This window comes from Stylophora pistillata, chromosome 4 (genome assembly GCF_964205215.1).
Source record: "Stylophora pistillata chromosome 4, jaStyPist1.2, whole genome shotgun sequence".
NCBI classification, from domain to species: domain Eukaryota; kingdom Metazoa; phylum Cnidaria; class Anthozoa; order Scleractinia; family Pocilloporidae; genus Stylophora; species Stylophora pistillata.
Genome location: NC_142522.1, coordinates 410,852 through 435,183, shown reverse-complemented (window position 1 = coordinate 435,183; position 24,332 = coordinate 410,852). Strand labels below are relative to the sequence as shown.

The window sequence follows — 24,332 nt, the reverse complement described above, 5'->3', positions numbered from 1 at the left end:
ACAACAACAACTTTATTCACCCTTATTCTTGAGAAGATTAAATTAACATCAAATAAAAAATTAAAACTAAGAGGGTGTTGGCTTCCTAAAATAACTAGAAGGTGAACAAGGCTAGGAAGCCAAATAACATAGAATGGATTACAATATTAGGGTCGGGACACACATACACACACACACACACACACACACACACACACACACTCACAGAATTAAACTAAAAATAATTATGAATAAACGAAATTTACAAACCATGGAGAAAAAATATTATATATATGCATATATTAGAAATGAAATCCTGAACAATTATAATAAAAGAAAAAAACGTAGAGCAACAAATAAATCACAGGAATAGCTAGGAAGAAACTGATTACTCTGGTGAAAGCAAAAAACCAGGGTGACATTAATATTGGCACAGTAATTCATTTTTGATTTTTTTTTTTTAAATTTACTGAGAGGGGTCGAGTAAGCTCAACGCCTACAGCGTTGAAAGCAGTACAGTCCGGCCTCTGGAGAGTTATCTATGTGATCGCAATTACCGGGTGAGAATTGGGGACCTGGGGCCCGTTTCTCGAAAGTCCCGGTAACTTAACGGACCCGTAAAGCGGTTCTGTTTTCATTCAGGATAGAATTTCAAAAGTTTTGAAAACAACAAAATGAAACCATCAACTAAAGAAACAAAATGGAGTGGTTTGGGGGCAAGAACCTGCTTTTATATCCTTTGAATTTTTATTTTAAAACATGGCCTCGGGCCCGCTAAGTTACCGGGACTTTCGAGAAACGGTCCCCTGGTCAGTTCAAGTAGGACTGTTAACCGAGGTTGTCCACAGGGTTCCGCTCTAGGTCCCTTACTTTGGAATATATTTCAGAACGATTTGTCGTACTGTGTAACAACTAACTTGTCTATGTACGCGGACGATCATCAGATATACCACACAGGGCGGGATCAGTCCTCTGTTAAGTCAATGCTAACGGAAAGTGCACAGCAAGCCACTAATTGGTACGACTCAAATCTTCTAGCGGGGAACTTGAAGAAATATCAAATTATGAACATCGGACATGGCCAAAGCGATAACAACACCACTCAAGTCATCAGTTTAAATAATCATGATATTAGTATAACTGACTCTCTCAAATTGTTGGGTGTCACAATAGATTCCAAGCTGAATTTTTCGAAGCACATTAAAATAATCTGTAAAAATGCCGGTCAGAAAATCGGCGTCCTTACGAGAATTAGAAATTTGATTCCCACAAATGCTAAACTTATGCTTTTTAAAACAGCAATATTGCCGTACCTTACATATTGCCACCTTGTGTGGCACTTTTTCCGAGCCAGTGATTCTCGTAAAATCGAGTGGATGCAAGAAAGGGGCCTGCGTGCTGTTTTTAGGAACAACGCTGGCTACCCTGAACTTCTAAAAAGAGCAGAACTCCCTAGTTTGCAGAACAGGAGATTACAAGACATTTGTGTTTAGATCTAACTATGACCTAAGGCAGTCTAGTTTCTCCGCTGCCAGGTACAATACGGTAACATATGGCAGGCACTCCCTCTGCCATATAGGGCCCAATCTCTGGAGAAATTTATCCCGGCCCCAGACTTGAGAGAAGTTACCACCTTAAAATGTTTCAAAAACAAAATACGTACATTAGATTTAGTTACACTAACGGATAATTGATGGAAGTGCTGTCATCTTTGTAGTTCATAGACACATTTGTCATACTGCAAATATTTTTAATATCATTTATACCTATGCGATATGCTTATATTTAAATAATTTTTTACCTTAATTTATATTTATTTATGTTGTCCCTTAATTAGCACAGGTTCTTTAACCTAAGCCAGGAAGTTTCTTTAGACACCTTAATAAAGTTTCATCATCATTATCATCATCATGCAATGAAATCCACCTATCAATTTGTCAAAGGTACCGACTCACATTACGCATGCTCGCAGGAAGCCATCAGGACATTGGCAAGGAATGAAACAGTGAAGCATTCTTTGAGTCCAGCTGTGTCTCTAATTCGGCCAGCTGACTCTGGCAGCTCCGTCTTGGGTGGAAGCTTGCTTAAAGTTGCAGGTATACCTGCTATCAGTTACGCTGCGATGAGTGAAGAGCTAAGCTCGCCGTTCTACAAAACCTCTTTTATAACAGTGCCATCGGACAAGCAACGAGCAAGCGCAATGGCGGATCTATTTGAACATTTTGATTGGAGTCACGTTGCAACAGTGGCTGTTGATGATTCGTATGGCAGATATGGAGTGTGGGCACTTGAAAAGGAATCCTTCCTAAGGAAGTCATTTTGTATAGCTCTGAATACATTCGTTCAAACTACATGAATAAAGTTAACGTTATAGTCACCAAACTAAAGAGACGTTCAAATGCCAGAGTAGTTGTTCTTTGGCTGTTTGGTGGCTATGGCCGAGCTTTCATTCAGGAAATAGAAAATCAGAAATTGCTAGATCGCACCAGGATTTGGAGCGATGCCCTCGCATCAGAACAACCAAACCACATTCGATCACTTTTCGGTGTCTTGGATGGGGCCTTGGGCATACAGCCATTTATCATCACAATGAAGAATTCAAATCATATTTGGCAATAATTACCCCAAAGGACATGATCAGGAAACGTATGTCTCAATAGTGGCAAAAAGTTTCGACGAAAGAATTCAGTTGCTCTCTGGAAAAATCTTGTGAACTCTGTGTGTGCCTAGATACTGCAACTCTGACTCAAAATGTAATTCAAAAGCTCTATGATACTTTTCTTCCTTACGTAATCGAGGCAGTTTATGCAGTTGCGCGTGCTCTTCATATGATTTATTTATGCAAGGAACGTTATGGTCCACTCCAAAGGGGGAGATGTCCCCAAATTCATCCATCAGTGAGGCCGCTGGATGTTGACCTGAACCTAGGGAACGTTTTGTTCGATGGTATTATGGGAAATTTCAGTTTGATAAGTCTGCTGACCCCGTGACTTCATCATATGGAATTATTAACTTTCATAGACGGGAAGTAGGAGGGGTTACACAAAATGTCAAGGAAATTGTTGGATCTTGGAATAAGAGTTCCAGAATAAGGCTTGAGATTGAAGTCGGGAAGATCAAATGGAATAAGAGATCTTCAAATTTCAGTGTTCCACCCACATCGGCTTGTTCTGTGATATGTCCTCCAAGCACGGCGCAGTCTGTTACAACTGCATGTTGCTGGGAATGCGTAGAATGTCCTCCAGGTTCCGTTAATCCAGACTCTGGGCACATGAATTGCAAAGAATGTCCTGAAGGTCAGAGGTGAAGTGAGAATCGAACAGAACGCGAAGATCTACCAATAGTTAACATCAAACCGACAGACATCACGGGTTACCAGGTCACAGGTTTTATAATTTTCGGTGTGTTACTTTCGATATTTTCGTCCCTTGTTCTATTAAGATATCGAGAGAAACCGCTCGTGAAAGCTTCAAGCCGTGAACTAAGTGCAATCTTGTTGCTTTCCATCACTGTGTTCTTCGCTCAAACGTTCCTGAGTGTAATGCAACCTACAACCTTAACCTGCCGTTTAGCTTACTTCTTGAACTCCTGTGCGCTCGTTACATGTGTTGCTACACTCTTGATTAAATCTCTTCGTATTCTAAGCGCTTTCCGTGATGATCTCATTGATAAGTGAATGAAGCACTTCATTCTGATGACAAACTGAAAAGTTCAAGCCACGTTGGTGTTTTTGTTGAACTCGGTTGTATTTTTTCTGTTAACGTTTTGTTTTTTATCGACGCTCCCTTTATGACACGATTAACTATGATTTTTCTGACCTTTTGCCCACACAGGTTTTCCTTGGGTTTCAGCCTGCATCTCGTAATCAACGGCTACCTCGTTTTGATATATATCTGGAATATGCATCATTCATGTTTTCAAAGCGAGAAAGTTACCAGAAAACCTCAACGAGGCAAGGTATATCGGTTTTGCAATGTACATACTCCTTCTCTCCGCCATAGCTTACTTCCCAGTGGACTTTGCGGGCCTAGAGAGCCAAGGTGTAACCATCGTGACTTGTGTGGCTACGCTTGTGAGCTCGTATGGCCTTTTGGGATGTATGTTCGCTACTAAGTTGTATGTGATTCTGGTTCATCCGGAACATAGCACAACAGTACCTGTCAGAAGCCAGGTGTCAGACTACACCTTTAGACAATCGTTACCATCCCAGTCATGCAACGGAGAGAGAAATACCGGAGGGAGCTAGGAGCCCCGGTGCCGCCCCCCAAAAAAAGAAAGAAAATAATAAAAAAAATTAACACAATTATAAGAGTAAGATAAGGGTTTTTTGGTAATGATAAAAGGGATAATTCTAGCCTGGAAGGATTAACTAGAGAGGCTTATGATTCCGTTTACATCTATTGTATTCTTATATGTATGTCCGAACAGGAATGGATTGGGACGAACAGAAAGCAGGGCGTCCGTTGATTATTAATCAAAGCTTATTCCTTGCGTGGATATGTGTACTCTTTTTCTTTTGTTTTCCACTTTCTTTTAAAGCTTCCTTGATTCTTAACACGTAGAGCTTTTTCCCACAGACTTCCACACAATCAGCCCAGCTTTTAACTCACTTTCATATTCGTTCAAACTTAACCATTCTTGGACTGATGTAACAAAAACCTTTGGTGAAACACAACTTGACAAAAAATCATAAGGGGTACAGAAAGTTGCACCATTGTGCGAAGGAGTATCTGGTTTTCTCAACATCATCTTATTTTTCTCATGCAAAAAATGAAAAAATAACAAATAAAATGAAAAAACAAAACAAAAAATATTAAAATCGGCCAATCAAACAAATTCCTCTTTTAATCAAAGCGGCCAGATTGTTCGCTCGGCGGAGAAACCTACGAGGACTTCATAACAAGTGACCACATTAACTGAAGATGTTGAATTATCCTTCCTCTAGAAACTATGACGCAAATATTGGTCCGTTCACTTTCTGTTTGGACTTGTACAAACTACTTGAAGTATCGAGCCAAACAGAATCGTTAATTTAATCGGTTTCCATTGACAACTCTTTGAACTCGATAATGATTGGTCAGAGATGACATCACAAACTAAACTTACGCGGTATGTGATTGGTTCATGTTGACGTAAGTGTAGAATTTTAGCACAACTATTGCACCACCATTTATACAAAGTAGTGCAATAACGTACCAAATTTTATTTCATTTCTGGCTTTTCCTCAAGAATTTCGTCGAGGTATTCTCCGCTTTTGTTGGGTAAACCTGCGTTTGATCGACAGCGTTGGCGCCGCTCTTTGACAAGTCGGCGCTCGAAGGAATATTCTCCAAAAAGTTCAGGCTTAAGCCACACAACGGCAGATTCGACAGCTAACTACTCTTCAATTAATTCGAAATGTATAGTAAGTTCGCTGACGCAGAACTATCCGAAGTTATCATGGCCTATCCCGAACAATCCTTGCCTCGAAAAAATCGACGGTTTGAAAAGCGGCTCGATCGAAGTAGAGGAAAAAAATCGTTACACCGGCAAGAAGGAAACAAACATGGAAACACACATGGAAACCAACGAAGACACTGGAACCAAAGCTTGGACTCTGAATTCATGCCGCCTGTTTGATGAAGTACCAAATGGTAAGGTTTGAATAATCTTAATTTAAAAGACAGTGATTTCTTTTGAAAAATCTTGAATAAAGATGAAGGTATTTAAGTTTAAGTACATGAAATGTAGCAAATTTCCTTGTTGCCGGTATACCTCTGTCCACCGGTTAAGTCGTAACTCCTTGTGAAATAAACACGTAAATCGCAGCGGTAGAGTTGTTTATTTCTGACCTTCGGTATTGCCTCATTCTTGTCAAACAACTCTCCATGATCTCTTTATTTTTATTTCTAGATATATTGGAATCATTGCAAGACACTGAAAGCCAGATTGATGCTAAAGATGAGGAGTTCATACTCGACCTTCGGCTGCTTGATGAGTTGAACACCAAACCAACAGAAAGTTTGTTGGACTTGTGTGAGTCACCAGGTTGTATGGACGATCCATTCTTCGAGCAATACCTTGATATCGACAAGCTGTTTCCAGATCTCCCACATCTTGACACCATGGATTTGGGGTTTGAAGTGGAGCATACTTTACCAGTCTCCACTTCAGACATCTGCCAGTCAGATATTGTGAAGATGGAGACTGCAAGAACTGCTGAGTACTCAGATGTGGCTTCTCCTGGTAGTGATGTAATTGACATTGTCTCACTTGGTAGTGAATCCGAGGTCTTCTCATCTGCTGGAGACTTAACTGACACAGCACTCTCCCCTGAGAGTGTAGTAGATGTTGTGTCTCTGGAAGAGGACTGCGACAATCTACTGTCAAGTATGCATCAACTTACCTCTGATTCCAACGGAGAAGAAATGGCTGATACAGCTGTGGAAGAAATCACAGTCATCCAATCATCAGATGCACTGACTCTTCTCACTCAAGAACTGGTACAGTCCTTTGTTAGCACTGAGCCTGTGGCTGCGCCTTTGTCAGTTCAGAATGTGGACAGTAGCTCTGAAAATATTTCAACTGTGACTGTTGACATTGGTGAACTTTTTTCTCTTTCTGATGATCTTGGACAGGTGCCTAATGTTAGTTTGCTTAGTGTAGGTGATATACATACAGTTAGTCATGAAAGTGGTATGAATGTTCAACATAATCAGACAAGAAAACGAGTTCATTCCGCTGATGGTTGTAAATCACTTGCTAAGAAAGTCAAACAGTATTCAGACAAAGAGACTGAACATAATAAAGTCATGGGTATTGCAAGTACTCTTGACAAACAAACAGTGAGACGATTAAAGAATAACATTGCATCAAAACATGCTCGTGCTGCCAGAAGGCAGAAAGAACAGGATTTGTTCCAACAAGAGGAAGAACTTGAGAAAAGTAATGCAGAACTGCGAAAACAGGCACAAGAACTTGAACAGCTTACAACTATGTTAAGGAAAACTCTTGTAGAGAAATTGAGTGGCATTACCTGTCCAGCATAAGCAAAAGTGGTCCTACTAGTTCAAATTATGAAAAAAAAAGAAGTCAAATTTAAAAAAAAAGCATATTTAGTCGTGTCTGTTGGAATATCTAGTCACTAGGATCAGCCAGCTTTATATATCTTGGCTGGGACTTAATCATTAGTACTATTTGTACCTTTAATCTTGTGAGGTAATCAAGAACTCATGATTGTATTTTACCAAAGCATCCAAACAAGTAAATAAACCATTTAACACATTGCATTGCTTTGGTCGTGTCTATATCTCAATCTGCTATCAAAAAGAGTATTTTTCATAGACCTTAAAAAAAAAGTCTTCTGCAAGACTGCAGACATAACTTAGGGTCAGCCTTAAAGGGAAACGATAGGCATGTACAGTGCCACTATTATAACTGAAAAGGAAGTAAAGTGTGAGAGAAGCTAACCATATGTACCCATACTAACACTTAACTGCAGTACTGATGTAAATTTCCAACATTTTATTAATAATCGTAATAAAACTCGAATTGGAGGTCACAGGTACAGCTGCAAATGAGTAACTCTTAGCTCTAAATTAAATTACTTTACTGTTTCTCTTGACTGAAGTATACACAAATAAAGGAAAAAAGAATTTCTGCTTAACCATTCACTCTTTCCAGCAGGTTCAGTACCCAATGTAATATTCTAACTTTCTACCATCTCAGATTTTGGCATCAATCATCCTTTCACAACAACAAAAACATTTACAAGCTACACTTGTGATGCAATGCAACATGTCAATATCAATTTTCTGAAAAGTCAACAATTACACGATTTATCTTCACTGGTGTGGCATCAAAGCCAACACAAAGATATCTAACTTTGACTCTGTAATGCCTTTTTCCTTTGAATAAATTTCCCAATATTCCAATTAGTATGTGGCACCATATAGTGGCCATTGAAAACACAGAGGATAGTCATCTTTTCTTTGTATGTCAAGTCTGGAAGAAGCTGAAAAAAGAAAGAGAGTTTATAGTTAAATAAAAATTCAACTTTCCAGAAAAGTATTGACTACAAAATTGTGGTCTGGTTCACTTTGATTGGTGACGCTGATGAATACATGTATAAGTTTTCTTACTATCCTGCAAATGTACAGAGAGCAGCAAACAAATACACCGTATAGGAAGTTATGTTTATTCTACACACATCGATTTTCTTATATGGTGTTCTTTTCCATACCTTGGGAGTTATTAAGAAATATTGGGAGGTGTTTGGTCGACAAGCTGTCTCAACCACAAGTTCAAAAACTCTCCTCTCATTGTTTGGATCCATGCCCTAAAAATAAAACTATCTTTCATAACCATCAAATGGTATGCAACAGTCAAAGTACCTAAAAATAACATGCATTGCTCATTGATGCTATTCAAATTAACAGTGTAGTGTGTTCTATGTGAAAAGTTGGAAAATTGTCAATTAATCACCTGAATACACGAGTTATAGTGTGAGTTTTGTGTGTGATTTAAAGAACAGTAACTACTTTAATGCACATGCATTGTTTATATCTGTCACCTGGTTGATTTCGTCCACCACCCTGAAGGGACATTTGGTAAGTTCCTGAAGGGCCATTAAATATAACATGGTTGAGACACTTCTCTCCCCACCACTCTGATGGAATGGAGTCAAAACATGGAGACTGTCCTTTGCACGGAATTTCACTTTAATCTGAATACCATATTTATCAAAGTTGTTTTCACCCTGTCACATAAACAAAAGAGACAAGAATCATTAATAATTAACAAGTATTAAGCACCCTTACACATTTAAAGAATGTACCTATCACAGACCAACAAAGCACACAAACCTGTTCTGTTGAGAGGGCAACTTCTCCTGCACAGCCCATCATTCTAAAGAACTCTCCAAACTTTTCATTGATTTGTGAAACCAACTCTTGTAAAGGTGTCAGCCAGCTTAAAAGATAAAGAATGATAGCACTAGTTTGTAAACGTCACTCTATTTGCATGGTATGCTTAAAAAGCTGTGTCCAAAATATAGTTAAAAAGAATGAAACTAAACTTTAATAAAACTTATTAAATTATTATGCCAGTCACCATTTTGTATCTTACCATTTTGCTTCCTTTCAACAAAGTATTCTTTTACCTTCACTAAATACCAGCCCTTGTTTTGAGCTCTTTTTACCTTTCTTTAAGACTTGTTATTTTTCTTTGCTTAGTCTCTATGTCTGTTTCTTGTGCCTGAACCTAAAATAGTACAAAGAATTCTGGTTATAATGTATATTTTGACTGGATGCCCTGGTGAATTGTCAGGGAAAGAAGTCGCTGGATGCACTAGTATACAAGTTTCCAAGCTAATTTCTGTTTTTTTTTTTAAACTTAAACACTAATTACCTGCCTGTCGAGCTCATTTATTTCCTTCTTACGTCTTTCATACTCTTTAACCACCTGAGAAAATACATAAAATAAAAATATTTGTGCAAATGACAACAATCTTCTTAGCACTGCAGCAAGTTGATGCCATCAGGAGATTACCATGTGACTGGCTGATGTGTTTGAGTGATTGCTAGTTAATATGCAACATTATTTACACTTTACCTGTGGGTTGCTGTGGTATTGGCATTCAATTCTAGCTTTCTCATCATGGATCATCTCATCTATTTCTTCAAGTGTATCAGGGTACAGCTTAAATGCCTTTAAAATTAAATTAAAAAATTAATTATAGACATTTAAAGATGAAACCCTGACTGGCATAATAATGACAGTGCTACCATTGGAAAAATTAAACATTTGTTGAAATATTTACCTCTTTAAGCTCATCAGGTATATCTGCTCCATCAGGAATTCCAGTTTTCTCATGAGCAACCTTTTTCAAGTCCTTAGCCAATTTCTTCTGCATATCTAAGGTATTGTTTATTTTGAGATATTCTCCCTTAAGAATCATAGGTAGAATATAAATAGTTAGAAACATCAACCTAGTGTACAATAGAAGGGTAATGAATTGGCTTTCCTTACCATTGTTACCAAGATGCTCAAAAGTTTAGGGAACACTGATTTCTTCCACAAAGTTTATATAATATTACAGTATTGTGGAGACTATTGTAAGCCCAAATTCATGTCATAGACTATATCTACATCCACTGTGGACCAAATTCAAGCCATACAAACCTCTAGTTTATTCAGCTGTTGTGATGATTCCCTGAACATATCTTCGACTTTGGATTTCTCAATAGTGGTTTGCACCTGTTGCAGACTCTGCACCAGTCTCTCTTTGGCAACTGTGGTGCATTCCTGGCAAATGATGTACAAAAGATGCTTAAAGTTCAAAATCTTTTCATGTAACTTTGAGACTGTCCTTTGAAAAATTTCTTAACTATAAAATAGTATGCGTAAACTTTCTACCTACATTAACAATCACTCACTGCATCTTTGAGTAAAAATTAAACTATTTGGGCCAATCACTAAAACCAAGTTTAATCATGCTATCTTCACTTAAGCCAAACCTTTTATTTCAACATTCATTTTTGTGACCAGTGTCAGGAGGGCCGAAAACTAACAGTGAAAATAGCATTTATATAATTACATCTACCCTCTTGTAGAGATGACCTAAAGCTCACTGTCTGTGTAAAACCACAGTTTGGGTTAACCCTTGTGTAAATAACCAACCCTTTTTGTTATATCATGCTGTACTCACTTACTCTCACCTACACATATTTGTAAGCTCCTAACACACTACTTTCATTAATAAAAGTGTGCATGATGCTTACGCGGACAAAATCTTTATATTCCATAGCAAGTTGTGCTCTCTGATGATTGATCCTCACAATCTGTTGCTGTATTGTTTCTGCTTTTCCTTCTAAGTCTGGTGTTGCTTTCTGCATTGTTTCCAGGTTCTTTTGCTTGGCTGCCAGCTGGTTCTCTAAATTTCTTCTCCTTTGTGTTTGTGAGGTTAATTCTTTCTGTTATAGTCAAAAATAAAAAATGGTTTTATAGCAAAAAGAGTGATCATATAACTGGAACGTTACCACTAGCAACCATTGTAGTCAGAACTACAACAGAACAGATACTGTACACTGAAAGTTCAATGACCCTGCTAGGAACTAAGATTAAAACAAACTGTTCAAATACTTAAAATTCACAAGAAACTTTTCTGTGCAAATGATACTCTGTCCTCCTCTAGTTTACTTGTGTGCATACCCCATGTTTATTGTAACAAATTTTGTTACTGTTTATTTCCATCCCATTATGTTGATTAGATATATAGTGAAAATCGTGGATTTGAAAGTTAGATATAAAGCTATTACTATAAACAGATGCTGCCCAGAGAACTTGTCTACTAAGTGATCACTAACCTTTTTATTTCTGAGACTTTCCAGTTCCTTATGTAAACTGTTCTCTCTCTCACTTAAGTTCTTATATTCTTCATTTTTTTGCTGTACTTGATGGCTGACATCCTGAAATTTACAAATAACTGTTGTTGCATATAACTGCTTACAATAATGGTCAAAGAAAAAAACAGTAGCAGAGTATTTAAGATCTCAGTTGTACCTGTTGTTCCAATTCAAGTTGTCTTTTCTTCTCTGCATCAACAGCTATGTTAAACAGCCTGGCATCTCTGGAAAATCATTATGGCATACTATAATCAGATAGTGATTCCAGCTTTACCAACACAACTAAAACACAAACATCTGTTTGGCAATTTTTGGCATTTTCATTAACTGATGAATACAAACTTTACCCATCTACCCCTATTATCCAGTATTCCAATCATTGAATAACTTTTAAGATAACTTGGTTTTATAAACTGGGTTGATGATGTAAAAACCCATGATGAAACAGCACCAAAGTTTCTTTAGAAACTTAGATGTACCCCTGCATTCATTCATTTGTTGAATAATTTTCAGTTTGGCAAGACAATATATTCCCTACCTAACATGATCAACTACAGTTGATCTCTCCCGATTGCCATATAACGAGCGCTTCACAGTGTACTATAAGGGAGAGAAACACATGGTTATGCCCATTTAGAAAGCTGCACACACTACTCATAAATATTCAGTCACATAATAATTGTAAAACTTCCATGTACAATGTACTTCGGGCAAGGTAAGTAAGTGGCATCCTTTGATTAAGGGATTCCACAGTTTTGTGAATCTATATATCTACCCTAATTGTTATAACCTTCCTTTTGATGATAAACTCTAGGTGAATAACTTGTTTATTGTGTACTTACCCTTGAGGTTAAGGTGTAAAAACTTGTTACACCTGATTCGTTAATCACCTGAAAAAAAAAAAAAAGTAAATGTTAAGAACTTGAATTCATTAATCCAGGGTTCTTACTATTAAGTTTTTTCATAGGAGGTAAAAAATGAGAAATAGCAGGTAACTTTGTTACTGTCTGTAATGTCTTAAGTCAACCATGTTGGATCAAGTGATTACAGAGAGTTAGTTTTATTAAAAAGTAAGGTTTTTACTACAAGCAGGGCATTGTGGTTCATCTTTACTTTAGCTCTGTTCGAGACAGATACTTTCGATACTACACTGTCCACCCATGCTGGGGGTGTGTGGGCCACATAGGCCCCCACTGGGATCTAGGGGCAGGTTTTCCATGTACAGATACCCTGTTGTCAATCACGACATTTCTCAATAAATGCTAGACCTTCTCATTTGCCCACAAGAAGAATGGAAAGGAAACATGGTGGAGATCATTTTGCAAGGTGACTGATAGGGATAAATTTGATAAAAAAAGCAGGATTTCTTCAACATATAATGCATTTTAAAAGCAGTAATATCTGATGGATATCTTCACAACATTGTTTAGAAGGAGACAAGTAATATTTTCCCAAAAAATTGAAAAAAATCGTTGGATAACTTCGGAAATATTTCATTCCCCCGTCTCAGTGAAATGGCCAGTAACATTTAATTGAACAGCCAGTAAAAATAACTGGTTATCGGCTCTTGATAAGAGCCCTGTTAATCAATAAATTGTTTTTCAAATACCCAATAATGAATGGTGTATTTAAGTCAAATAAAAGCTTCCACTTGAACACTACAACAGCAGAACCATCTCAATCAGTCTAGCTAGAATACAGCATCATGTATCATCATCCATGAAATCAACCAACCTTATCTGCATTCTTGGTTGTCCAATCATTCCCTAAAGGAATTTCGTGAAGACGATATTGATGGCACAGATACCGCATTACTTCATCAGGAGCAGTGAACAAGTCTTTTAGATAACAGAAAAACCCCCACTTCCTACAGAAACATGAACATAAAAAGATTTCAAACAGCCACTGGGAGGTACATCATCACAATCATGGAATTCTTACCGGTTCAATTTAGAATCACATTTTGGCAGTTAAAAAAAAAAAAAGCCTCCAACTCTATTTCTGCAATTGCTATGAATCAGTTCACCTGAACAAAGCACACCAAAACTTTGTAGATTTTTAGAGATTCCTGTATGTATAGTATGCAAAGTTTCAGCTAAGAACCAAAAGTTAGAGGTCAGGTGATGTTGAGTTTGCATATTATGGGCTAAAAAAATAGTTGAGTCAAGAACAGGGCTGTTCTCCTCGTGTTGTTTGTTGTGGCATTTGTCTTGTTCCAACAAGTGATACACTTTAAAAGTATGGCCACATGAATTTAATCATGGCTCAATATTGTGTGCAGATCATCTTGGAGAGGTCCAAGTCCAGGAGAACTGTAGGGGGAGGGAGGGGGGAGAGGTGGAGTGGGGTGAAAGGAGAAGGAAGGGAAGGAGAGGTGGGGTGAAGGGAGAAGGAAGAAGGGGGAAATCAAACATCACAAACCCTATATCTTTCAAGGAGCGTGATGACTTGAAGCTTTCCAAAGTCTCGTCTGGTGGTGCAACTCCATTGACCCTTAGCCCTTGTTTGTCACGTACCTGCAAAATATATTAATCTATAAACAAGAAGTTTAAAATAAAAGGAAAATTTTTATATGTTCAGAAATCAGTCATCAAGGTGACACTTGTATTACACATAAATCCACTAATAATCTTTCAACTTAATTCAAAGTTTGTTACCCTAACACTATCATTCTTATTTTAAAAATGGCCATCCATACTGGAGTAGCACTCCAAATTTCATTTGGTGAGAGATTTCAATATCTACTAAATTAAATTATATTGATCCTATGTCTATTTCATACCTCATCTAGAAATAGTGTTAAGTCATCTCTATTACTGCAAACAAATGCTCGTAGATCATTCTGGTTTATAACGCTTTCAATAAATTTAGCATTCTTCACATCTTTCATTTCAACCTACCAAAAGATATATGTATGAGATTCATACATTACATGTAAGTACTGAGTTCACAGATAAGTATGCAATGTAAAATCAGAATGTACTGTAATGAATCATAAGGCCAGTGCAAAATATAGATTCTATCTACCAGTACAAATTGTTATCCATGTGTTGCCTTTTTGCAAAAGGTAAAGTCAAAGGCATGCATTTCAACAGAAACACCTCTACCTACTTTTTCTTTATAATTATAGCTTGGGTCAATGGTTCAATGGTGTAAAATCCTTTTGGTGCATCTATAGAACTAAGTTATCCCAAGTTACACAAGTCCTAGGTGTCACAAAGATCATTGTAGCCACATTTACAAATCATTGTACTCAGTAATGGGATGCAAGGACTTTCTCAATCAAGCTAAGGAAACAAAACTTGCCTGTAGAAGAATTGGTTCATGGACAGGAGCTTGAAACTTGTGTTGATTTGCCCGCAACCACAGCACAGCATTATATGTATCTTTAAATCTATTGCGCAAATGCTCCAAGCGACGATTCTTCATGTCTTCAAGTTCAGAAATTCTGCTCTTAATGTCTGTGTTAACATAACAGTGTGTAGATAAACACATCCAATAAATTTTACTGACCATCAGAAAATGAAAGCTGCACAATTATAAAAATAAAATAACTTGCATAGCAGTATATCCTGCATAAGTGTTAGGTATATATACTAGTGTATCTAAAAGATAGTGATACTGCGGCACATTCTGCTGATAGTGACATAATTTATGCAGTGATTCATTTGCAAGCTTGCATGTTCCAAGACTAACACATTGAGAAACATATCTCTTAAGTTTTTTTTCTGTGGGAGAGAAAGTATACTAAAAACAGAGAAAATAGTGCTTGCACAGAGGTATTGCCTTTTGTAACAAAATCTCATCTGGCTTTGCCAAACCTCATCATTTGAATGTAGAGATGTGGAAATGACATCTTAAAACTAACCCTTATTATTACATTGCAAAGGAAAGTCATTAAGAGAATATCCTCAAAAGAGCTTAATTTTCAGGGCATAAGATTCAAAAGTGCTAGCAAATGGCAGGAGTCACCCACGTCCTATGAACACCATCAGTCAACTGCCTATTGCTTTAGGGCAGAGTTACTCATTAATCAAGGGACTGCTTTCATTGCTATTATTCAACTGTCCTTCGTTCAGTGATCAAGATAGTATATTTACCATACAATAACGGCAACTAGTTAATTTGCCTTTACTTAGGAAAGTAGACAACATGATTGAGTACCTATAGGAAATGTCCATACAGTAGTAACGTTATGCAATGCAAGACACTAAACAATCATGGTGCAGTGCACTCTGGTTAAAAGCTGCAATGCATTCTGGTAAAAAGTGATGAATTCAAGAATTTGTGTCCCCTATATTCTTTTCCAAACCTGATTATGATGCTACTAGCTCACCATGCTCACTGTGCAGCAATAATAGTTAAAACTTCTGTTGTAAAATCACCTTGAACCTGAGCCTTCAAGCTGTCTGCCTCATCTTTGATGCTACGAGCTTGCCCTTGCATGGTCATCACTTCACGGTTCTTTTGTCGAGCTTCAACATTGATTTCATCAATAAGAGGCTTGGATAGAAAGAGAAGTTATGTTAAAGTTTAAAATAATGAGTTTTCGGGGTCTGCGTTCTTGGTGTTACGAAAACTCAGACCCTTTGAAGCGCTCTCCAAACTTCTGAAGTGCTCCATAATTCGATAGTGCACAGCATAAAGCATGAACCAATTGTTTTATAATTAGCCAGTGGAATAATGAAACCAATGCTATCTGACGCGAAAGACGGACAACAATATCAAGTTAGAGTGATTGTTCAGTGAAGCGAATCGTGATGGTGCTTATGCTGAGTCTTTCCCATTATTTTTCTGTTTTTCTGCCTCGTTTAAGAACTCTAGCCCAAGGGTCGCAAAATTGTCTTCGTTTTGGGACTGGTGGACCGAGTCTCTGTTTGTATCCATTATTATCGCGAAATATTTAAGAATTTTAACAGAGCGACAACAAGGATCTGTGTAATGAAGTACAAAAAAGTAAACAAACGTCCCTATCCGCTCCTCAAAATCACACCACATTTTAATACTTAGGAGTTAGAGCGAGCGCATTTGATCCAGTTGACTGTGAATGAAAAGCTCAAAATTAACAGGAAAAATGGAGGAAATCTAAGCTAAATGAAGTCTTGTGTCACTCTAAAATGTTTTAATACTCAACAATTGGACAATTTCGCAAAACGTGCAACTTGTGGCCTTGTTTTTGCTGCTTGTTGGATCAGGACCCAAAAGGTCAAAATATATGTGGCATTACCAGGAGTGATCATGAGTCGAGTTTATCTCTTGGATTTTCGAGGGGTTTGAGTTTTCGGGGTCTGAGATCTGAGGTCTGAGGTCTGAGGTCTGAGTTTTTGGGGTCTAAGTTTTCGTGACACCCCCTATGGTTCTTATTGTAATGTAAAAATCTATGGAAAAACTATGTTGAATGATGAAATTCCTGTCAACAAATACCAGAAAAGATCAATCATATGTCAAAGTTGGTAGAAATGATGTTCATTATAATAAAGTGCTAAAATTGTAGGTAAGACTTTGAAGTATTTTCTGTGGCAATGTTAATGGTGACTTTACATTTGATGAACAGCGGATGAAGAAGACTTCTCAAGACAACTTTGGATTTCTTTTGATTTCTTTAAAAAAATTTTGATTTCTTTTCCAAAATTTAAGCTGCTAAATTTAGGGCGCCGCTTACCTGAGAGTTTTAACGGGGGAGATGACAAAACGTGGAGCCCTTCTCCATGGAGTACCCCATGGAGTACTTAAAATAATGGAGTGCCCCTAAAAATCATGTATTGGTCAATTAAAATACTTTAAAAACATGGTAAATCATGTAGAGGTATATATCATTTTGAGTTTGCCCTCTCATCATTACAGTTCGATACAGTCCAGTTCTTTGGGGGGCAGGGGGCCTTCAGTCTTACTGGTTCCTCCATTTTGGTTTTACTGTTGTGTAATGAGTTTCGTTTCTTTACACATCTCAAATTTGTTATGCTACGAATAGATTAGTGAAGAGAAGGTCAGTTCAAACACATGAATTACTTTTTTTTAAGTCCTAGCTTCTATCCTCATCGCTTCACACAATTAAGAACCCATGAGGCCCTGTGTTGATAGATTTAATGCCACACCTCTTACAGACATCCTACATAAACAGGTATTTTGGAAGACGTAAAACCCACTGCCGAATGAAGTATGTCTGTACTTTTGGCCTTTTGAAGATCATAGGATGAAGGTGGTAATCTTTCCACCAAAGAAAACGTTCATGGACTACATTTAAGCCTTCAGTTTTAAGTGGCCAGCAGTTAAATGTTAAATTCAAGATGGCAGTCAATTCATGGACTGTATTGAACTGTGACAATCATACAACTGGCAAGATCAAAATACATTAAGATGTATACAACTAAACGATTTACCATGTTTATAAAGTATTTTACCTGACTGATACATGACTTTTAGGGGTACTCCATTTAGGTACTCCATAGGGTACTCCATGGTGTAGGGCTCCGCGTTTTATTATCTCCCTTTTAAGGGTAACAAAAGTAATTGAAATTTTCTTAGGGGTGGTACCTGCAATTGAGATGGGTCTGGTAGATTCTCCAGTTCATTCTGCAGTCCATCTATTACCCTTTCCAGGTCACTCATTCTACATTGTATACAAAAGTACATGAAGCTATAACTGTAGAAGATTTGCTTCAACTGCTAAACCTGAAGAATTTTTCATCTCCTGTTCGAGTTAGATTTGCAGACATACAGTCTACAGGGCTGTGGTTAAGCAGCACCCAGTGGCCCCTGGTGGTTTAGCAGCACCCAGTGGCCCCTGGTGGTTTAGCAGCGCCCAGTGCCCCCTGGTGGTTTAGCAGCGCCCAGTGTCCCCTGGTGGTTTAGCAGCGCCCAGTGGCCCCTGGTGGTTTAGCAGCGCCCAGTGGCCCCTGGTGGTTTAGCAGCGCCCAGTGGCCCCTGGTGGTTTAGCAGTGCCCAGTGTCCCCTGGTGGTTTAGCAGCGCCCAGTGGCCCCTGGTGGTTTAGCAGTGCCCAGTGGCCCCTAGCGCCTTACTTTTGCTCTTGGGCAACTCAGGAATCTTAGCTTTTTCATAGAAAGCATATGCTGGGCACCCTGGATTTCACAGTTTCAGAGCACTGGGCTCCCTTCAATTTTTCTTCGAGTACAACCTTGGTCTATATTTATCTCCACACACCCTAACCGAACAATCACAAGTAATCAACTGATGATAAATATTACAAACAATATCTGCAGTGCCTGTACCGTTTTTGTCTCTTCTTTTCTTCATCTTTCAGATCTTTCAATTCTGTGAGCAGGTTATCGATCTACAGTGTACAGTGCAACAAACATTAATATTAATAATAATAATAATAAATGACAATTTATATAGCACCCTATCCAAAAGCTCTAAGGTGCTTCACAATCAAGGTAAAGAGTAAAAATAATAATCAAACATAATCATTCATTAAAATAACGGTTAAAAAGAGAAGTTTTAAGATTTTGCTTAAAGGTATTAAGATCTACACTACATTTTATGGTTTCAGGAATGTCATTCCATAGCTTAGGTGCAGAGACAGAAAAGGTGCGATCGCCATAAGATTTCAACTTGGAGCAAGGAATCACTAACAAACTCCTACTTGATGATCATAAAGACCTAGAAGGCCTACAAGTTTCTAACAAGTCACTGATATAACTTGGGCATAAATCATTTAAAGCTTTAAAAAGAAAAAATAAGATTTTAAAAATAATCCTCTGCTCCATGGGGAGCCAGTGCAGCTCCCTAAGTAAAGGAGTAACATGATCATGCCTGCAACCATATAAGTTCAGCTGTGCCACACAATTCTGGGTTAATTACAATCTATGAACGAAATGTTTCGGAAGACCATATAACAGAGAATTACAGTTGTCTAATCTGCATTTAATGAAGGTGTGTACTAATGCCTTAGTACTACTAACTGACAAAAACTATCTAATCCGATAAATATTCTGGATATGAAAAAATGCAGATTTACAAATAGCAGAAACTTGACGTTCCATATTTAACTTATTGTCAAAGATTACACGTATGTTCCTGGCAGAGTGCGAAGGCTGTATAACAAATCCATCAATTGCTGTAAAAGAAGGAAGCTGAGAAGCAGACAGATTGCCCGATCCGATGACCAAAAGCTCAGTCTTATCACCATTAAGTTTTAGTTTGTTCAATGACATCCAAGCTCCAATATCTTGTAGACAGGCTTCGATTCTCATAGTAGTAACTGATGAAACTGAGTCAAGTGAAAAATAGACCTGACAGTCATCTGCACAGAAATGGAAGTTCATATCATGTCTTCTTATAATGTCGCCAAGAGGAGACGTATACAATAACTACAAAATCGAACCTGGAACAGATTCCTGGGGGGGGAACACAGTTGTCAACAGTCATATTAGGACTATGTCTACTCACTTAAAGCCAAGAGTTTAGTCAGAATTCTTTGTTGAGAAGCCTTAAAGTACACAGTATATAATTCAAGCAAATAAATAAATAAATAAATGTCTTAAAACTGTGACTGCCATAAGGTTGAAGCTGTTACCTCATCTCCTTTCCTCTCAATTTGTTCACTCTTTGACTTGGCTCTTTTCAACACATCACTGCCTTTTTCCATCTGTGTAAGGTTAACAAAAAGTCCACATCATAGATAGCCCTGTACATTTGTACAAGTGCAGAGATATGCTGTACATGTTAATTCACCTTAAACATTAAGTTTACGACTGCATCTTAAATACCAAAGCTATGCTGAGCATTTCATGAGGGGTATCCATAGGTAAACTTTAGGTCTGGGGACGTGCTTTTTCATAAAATCAGAGCTCCCCCAGTCCTCAGTTCAATAGAATTAGCTGTGCGGCTTGATAAGTCTTCAAGATGCTTCTCTTCTCAAGCACAGTTAAGAAATACATTTTTTGATAACTGTCCATCACAGTAAGGCAACAGTAATCCTGTACAATGTAGGACAAAATTACACATTTAATTTTCACTTACTAACTCTCTGGTGGAGTTTTCAAGCTGTCTCACTTTTCTTGTTATTTCATCAAGGCGTTTCTGCATTGGTTCATTTTGCTTTCTGACTCCATCAAGCCTTCTTTTCACCATGTCTTTTTCACCTTTAATTTCTACAAACTTCTTTCGGGCTTGCTCATATTCCTGAAATAGAAGAGTTATTCAAAGATTAAAAGAGAAAGAAAGACTCCCTACCTCCTGACCCTCTCTCTTATGAACACTATACAAGGATGACAATTAATTTAAAAGTATGTATGAAAATGTTGTGCTCTACTTAAATTGAAGACTTACAGCCCAAGGTTTTTTCTTTTCCAAAATTTGCACTTTTTGTAAATGACGCTCCCTTTCTTGATGTCTTTTGACCTCATGCTCCAGAAGTTCATTTTGCTGTCGCAGTTTTTCAAGATGTTCCTTATTATTTCTGAGGAGAACCTATTCATACATGTTTACAGGTAAAAATAATTATTTTTCAGAAAAAACATAATCCATTTTGAAAGTGGAAGGTGTATAAAGGAATGGTAAATCATGATGCAGTTTCCAACGAGTGCATGTCCATGGACTTGAGAGGTAGATTAGCAGAATTGTGGAAAAATTGAAAAGTACTATAGTTGTTTGCTCGGGACACTAGATCCAAAGGTGGAAAGCAAGTCTGTAAAATACACATGGAAAATTTATATTCATCAGTTTTGTTGCATTCTCTACTCCACACTCAAATAACCTCAAGTTCTTTTTCTTCTTTCCTGAGTTCAATAAGCTTTTGATGGATATCAAACATGTCTGGTGGTCCAACCTATAAAAAAAAGAAACTTGTAAGCCATCCTTTTTTACCAAGGTGACTGTTTCTACAAAATTGCATGTATCAGAATATTAAAAATGCATCAATGCCAAACTTGTTACACTCACTGCTTTCTCTGTGGCTTCCAGAAGTTGCTGCTGAGACATCTTTGCAAATTCTTGCACTTTATCCTGTTAATAGATATTTTGAAGAGAAAATCAATGAATGCTAATTCAACCACTAAATGATGATTGTGTTTGATACTTAATCACATGTATCACATCCATTTTAATACCTGGGGAAGAAACTGACAAAGGTTGCCAACTTGCACATTTAACTTTTTGGTCAGCTCTTGAACCTAAAGACAGGCAAAAGAAGAGACATCATCAAATTTCTATGATAATAAAAGCTTTTGCAGAGACTACATGTTTCACTGAAAAAATAACTGTAAAATGGTAGGCTTTTTAATTTCTTTGATGCAATGGAAACCAGTTGACGTGCCTTTTCATCAAGATTTAAATTGTCCAGGGAAAATAAATGCAGTGGCACAGAGCAGGATGTGGTTTATACACAGTCAATAACTACTTTCAAGTATAATGCACTTTACATGTACATTATTATGCATACCTCTTTCATTGTTGATGCCTTTCCATTAATTTTCCAGTTGGATCTATTCTCATTTCTGTACATTTCCCTTGTTATTATGTGATTCCTTTTGATTGAATTGTGTCTACAAGATAAGACAAAACAAGCATATGCATATTTGTATAAATCAAAATTTAATAATTCAAGTATAATAATTATAGAGTAGCTGGGTTCCTTGGAACCTCCATGTTGCAGAAGTTTCAAACATTTAAATTTGGGAAATAAAGCTCCTTACAGCTCGATCTCTATCAGGGCTTGAGATGCTCCGTGTTTGATGAAGTCTCTAACCTACGAAAATATCATTATCAACAAGTTCATATGATTTTATGGGAGACTGTGTATTGTAATACAGCAAGTGTAAATAACTAATTTCAACCATAGGCTTTCAAGATACTAAACATAATTTCACCCTTAATTGCATTGGAGACAGACAAAGTATATACAAATAGACACTATGAAAGATCCAACAAGTCACAGGGTTCACCAAGCTCCACAGACAAACTATGAAATTAAACATTATTAATTGTAGTGCAACACTGTTGAGTAACCATACAGGAATAGAGAACAGTATGTAGATCAGTTGGTATGTAGTTTTTCCAGTGGTTCACACCTACCTCTGTTGCACGGCCAAGCAGCTTAGTTGCACCAGCAAGCCCTAGGCAGATTGCACAGACTATAGACGATTTGCCAGTACCTGTTGACAAGAGAATTCTTCCATTTACTTCACAACACTATTAAGATGGCTGTATTTAGCACTTCTGTCTACATTATGTCTAGATGTATTCATGTACCCAGTCCTTCATGAAGCATCAGTCATTGGAACTAATACATCATTCCATCATGCCTTTCCCTTCCATTCTTCTTTTCTCCCTTTCCTCTTTGTTCCCAGCTTCATATACACAAAAAACCCTTTAACTTGTCCTCCCTGTCACTCATTGGCCCAATTTATACTGGAGACGGATCAGCCGCCAAGAAGGATCATCCATCTAGTATAAATACGTGAAGGACTATGAGATGAACTATCGGTGTGTCGTGTGACTCGTCCCGTGTTTTATACTGGATGAGTTTTCTGAACGGATTTCCGAGAAAGCACAACGAAAAGGCTTGGGCCCAAGTCAAATGTTTTAGTATGGCATTGGCGGCAAATTTCAAAATGGCAGCAATGACACAAGTGTTTTTTTCTCCTCTGCTAACACAAGCGCAGAGTACTTCATTTCTGTATTTGTCCATACATGTTCTTTTTTTGACTTTCTGGGCTTGTACGAACCATCATTTGACTTTTCTGCCATCTTGAATTGATAGTTTATTCAAAACAACTGCCGGCTTCTTGTAATGAGGTGTAGTTTTTGTGGATAGTTCGTCTTCTTCCCACATTTATACATAGTAACGGATCATCCATCTTGATGAGTTATCCACGATAATTCCTCTGACAAGACGGACCATCGCGATAGCTTGTCTGGATGGATGATCCGACTGGTTGTTCGTGTTTCTACACAGACGGACGGATTATCAGACGAGCTACCGTTCCTTGCCGAAGCTCGTCCTAGACTGATGATCCGTCTCTAGTTTAAATCTGGCCATTTACTTCATTTCTCTGCCGTTCTTAATCCCTCTGGGCTAAACTTCAGAATACCCGGCCACATCATTTCCACATCATTGAATAAGAATAGCATCTATTGTGTTATGCCTCATTCTTCAAAGCCTCCCAACATATGTAAATGATGTGGACGAGTATTCTGAAGTTGCTCCTCCCTCTGCCCAACTCCCACTGGCCCATCATAGCTCCCCCTGTGGTTCATTTATAAAACAGCAGGTGTCCGAACATACCATTAGGTCCCAGAAGCACATTTAAATGTGGACCCGGCTTGAACTCACAATCTGCATACGTCCTAAAACAGAATATAAAGTTAAGAAAGATTATGGGTCTGTTAAAAAGAACCAAGATGAAAATTAAAGAACATCGATCAAAGGCAATTACGATCTTCCAAATAGGTATTATCAACTCTCAAATGTACATGATTATCAGCATAATGGAATGGCCCATTTGAGATTGCACACTTACACAAAATTTCGCATCTTCACGCGCACTATCGCACCATCAACAAAGCTGCCGTTTTCATCTTCTTTATTAGACTGGCCTGCAGCGGCAGATTTTCTTCTTTTTATCAAATCAATGGGACCTCTTTGGCTGGAGTCTGGCCGTTTGGATGCCATTTTGGTGAAATTTCCCGCGAAATATGTTATCTTCATACGGGATTTCGTATTCCCAAATATAGAAAAAATCCATCCCATATTTGGAACATTCTCTCAGAACGGAAGTCACGCAAAGGTATGCAGATTTTTCTTGGAAACAAGTAAGCGTTCCAGAGTCTCTGAGTAATCCATAATAAGATGGGCCGATGAGTCGAGGCTGGTCTTCCCATTTTAAGGCCAAAGCTATGCCCAGACAGAAAAATAAGATTCTTGGAAGATGTGCATAGATTAATACGCTATGAGTAAAGGTAAACATATTTTTGACATAGAATGCGGAAACGTGACTAGACACGTA

At 37.8% G+C, this 24,332-nt stretch overlaps 2 protein-coding genes and 1 pseudogene across 4 annotated transcripts; 2 read left to right on the top strand and 1 right to left on the bottom strand.

Annotated features, from left to right (window-relative positions):
• Positions 1–794: 794 nt before the first annotated feature.
• LOC148731958 (extracellular calcium-sensing receptor-like) lies at positions 795–4,226 on the top strand (annotated as a pseudogene).
• A 1,158-nt stretch (positions 4,227–5,384) lies between these two features.
• LOC111328017 (uncharacterized) lies at positions 5,385–7,245 on the top strand. The gene is made up of 2 exons (XM_022932395.2): positions 5,385–5,612; positions 5,872–7,245. The coding sequence occupies exons 1-2, from the start codon at positions 5,525–5,527 to the stop codon at positions 7,005–7,007; spliced, it is 1,224 nt and encodes a 407-aa protein (XP_022788130.2). The 5' UTR covers positions 5,385–5,524; the 3' UTR covers positions 7,008–7,245.
• A 222-nt stretch (positions 7,246–7,467) lies between these two features.
• Positions 7,468–24,035, bottom strand: LOC111327812 (structural maintenance of chromosomes protein 5). Of its 3 annotated transcripts, none has more exons than XR_016000285.1 (32): positions 23,847–24,035; positions 23,612–23,673; positions 22,399–22,478; positions 22,020–22,072; positions 21,767–21,869; positions 21,435–21,497; positions 21,268–21,330; positions 21,083–21,154; positions 20,656–20,796; positions 20,347–20,508; positions 19,901–19,972; positions 18,594–18,655; positions 17,898–17,973; positions 15,749–15,866; positions 14,670–14,824; positions 14,146–14,259; positions 13,785–13,879; positions 13,098–13,230; positions 12,206–12,253; positions 11,902–11,963; positions 11,521–11,587; positions 11,325–11,426; positions 10,740–10,931; positions 10,141–10,263; positions 9,779–9,904; positions 9,571–9,666; positions 9,371–9,420; positions 9,158–9,219; positions 8,823–8,928; positions 8,531–8,716; positions 8,201–8,296; positions 7,468–7,972 (listed from the first exon to the last, which is right to left on the bottom strand). XR_016000285.1 is itself a non-coding variant. In XM_022932132.2 (32 exons), the coding sequence occupies exons 1-32, from the start codon at positions 23,996–23,998 to the stop codon at positions 7,838–7,840; spliced, it is 3,231 nt and encodes a 1,076-aa protein (XP_022787867.2). In that variant the 5' UTR covers positions 23,999–24,032; the 3' UTR covers positions 7,468–7,837. The 3 variants fall into 3 exon arrangements, 2 of the variants coding, with proteins under 2 accessions (XP_022787867.2, XP_022787947.2); XM_022932132.2 differs by having other exon boundaries at positions 9,367–9,420; positions 23,847–24,032; XM_022932212.2 differs by lacking the exons at positions 22,020–22,072; positions 23,612–23,673; positions 23,847–24,035 and having other exon boundaries at positions 9,367–9,420.
• Positions 24,036–24,332: the final 297 nt, after the last annotated feature.

What these genes read in the sequence shown, in the direction of transcription:
- LOC111328017 (XM_022932395.2), top strand. Translation starts at nt 5,525, where the DNA reads ATGGAAACACACATGGAAACCAACGAAGACACTGGAACCAAAGCTTGG. An exon ending in GTTTGATGAAGTACCAAATG is followed by an intron (nt 5,613 to 5,871) that starts GTAAGGTTTGAA and finishes TTTTATTTCTAG; the next exon opens with ATATATTGGAATCATTGCAA.
- LOC111327812 (XM_022932132.2), bottom strand. Translation starts at nt 23,998, where the DNA reads ATGGCATCCAAACGGCCAGACTCCAGCCAAAGAGGTCCCATTGATTTG. An exon ending in GCCCTGATAGAGATCGAGCT is followed by an intron (nt 21,870 to 22,019) that starts GTAAGGAGCTTT and finishes CTTATCTTGTAG; the next exon opens with ACACAATTCAATCAAAAGGA. An exon ending in ATTTCTTAATAACTCCCAAG is followed by an intron (nt 7,973 to 8,200) that starts GTATGGAAAAGA and finishes TTCTTTTTTCAG; the next exon opens with CTTCTTCCAGACTTGACATA.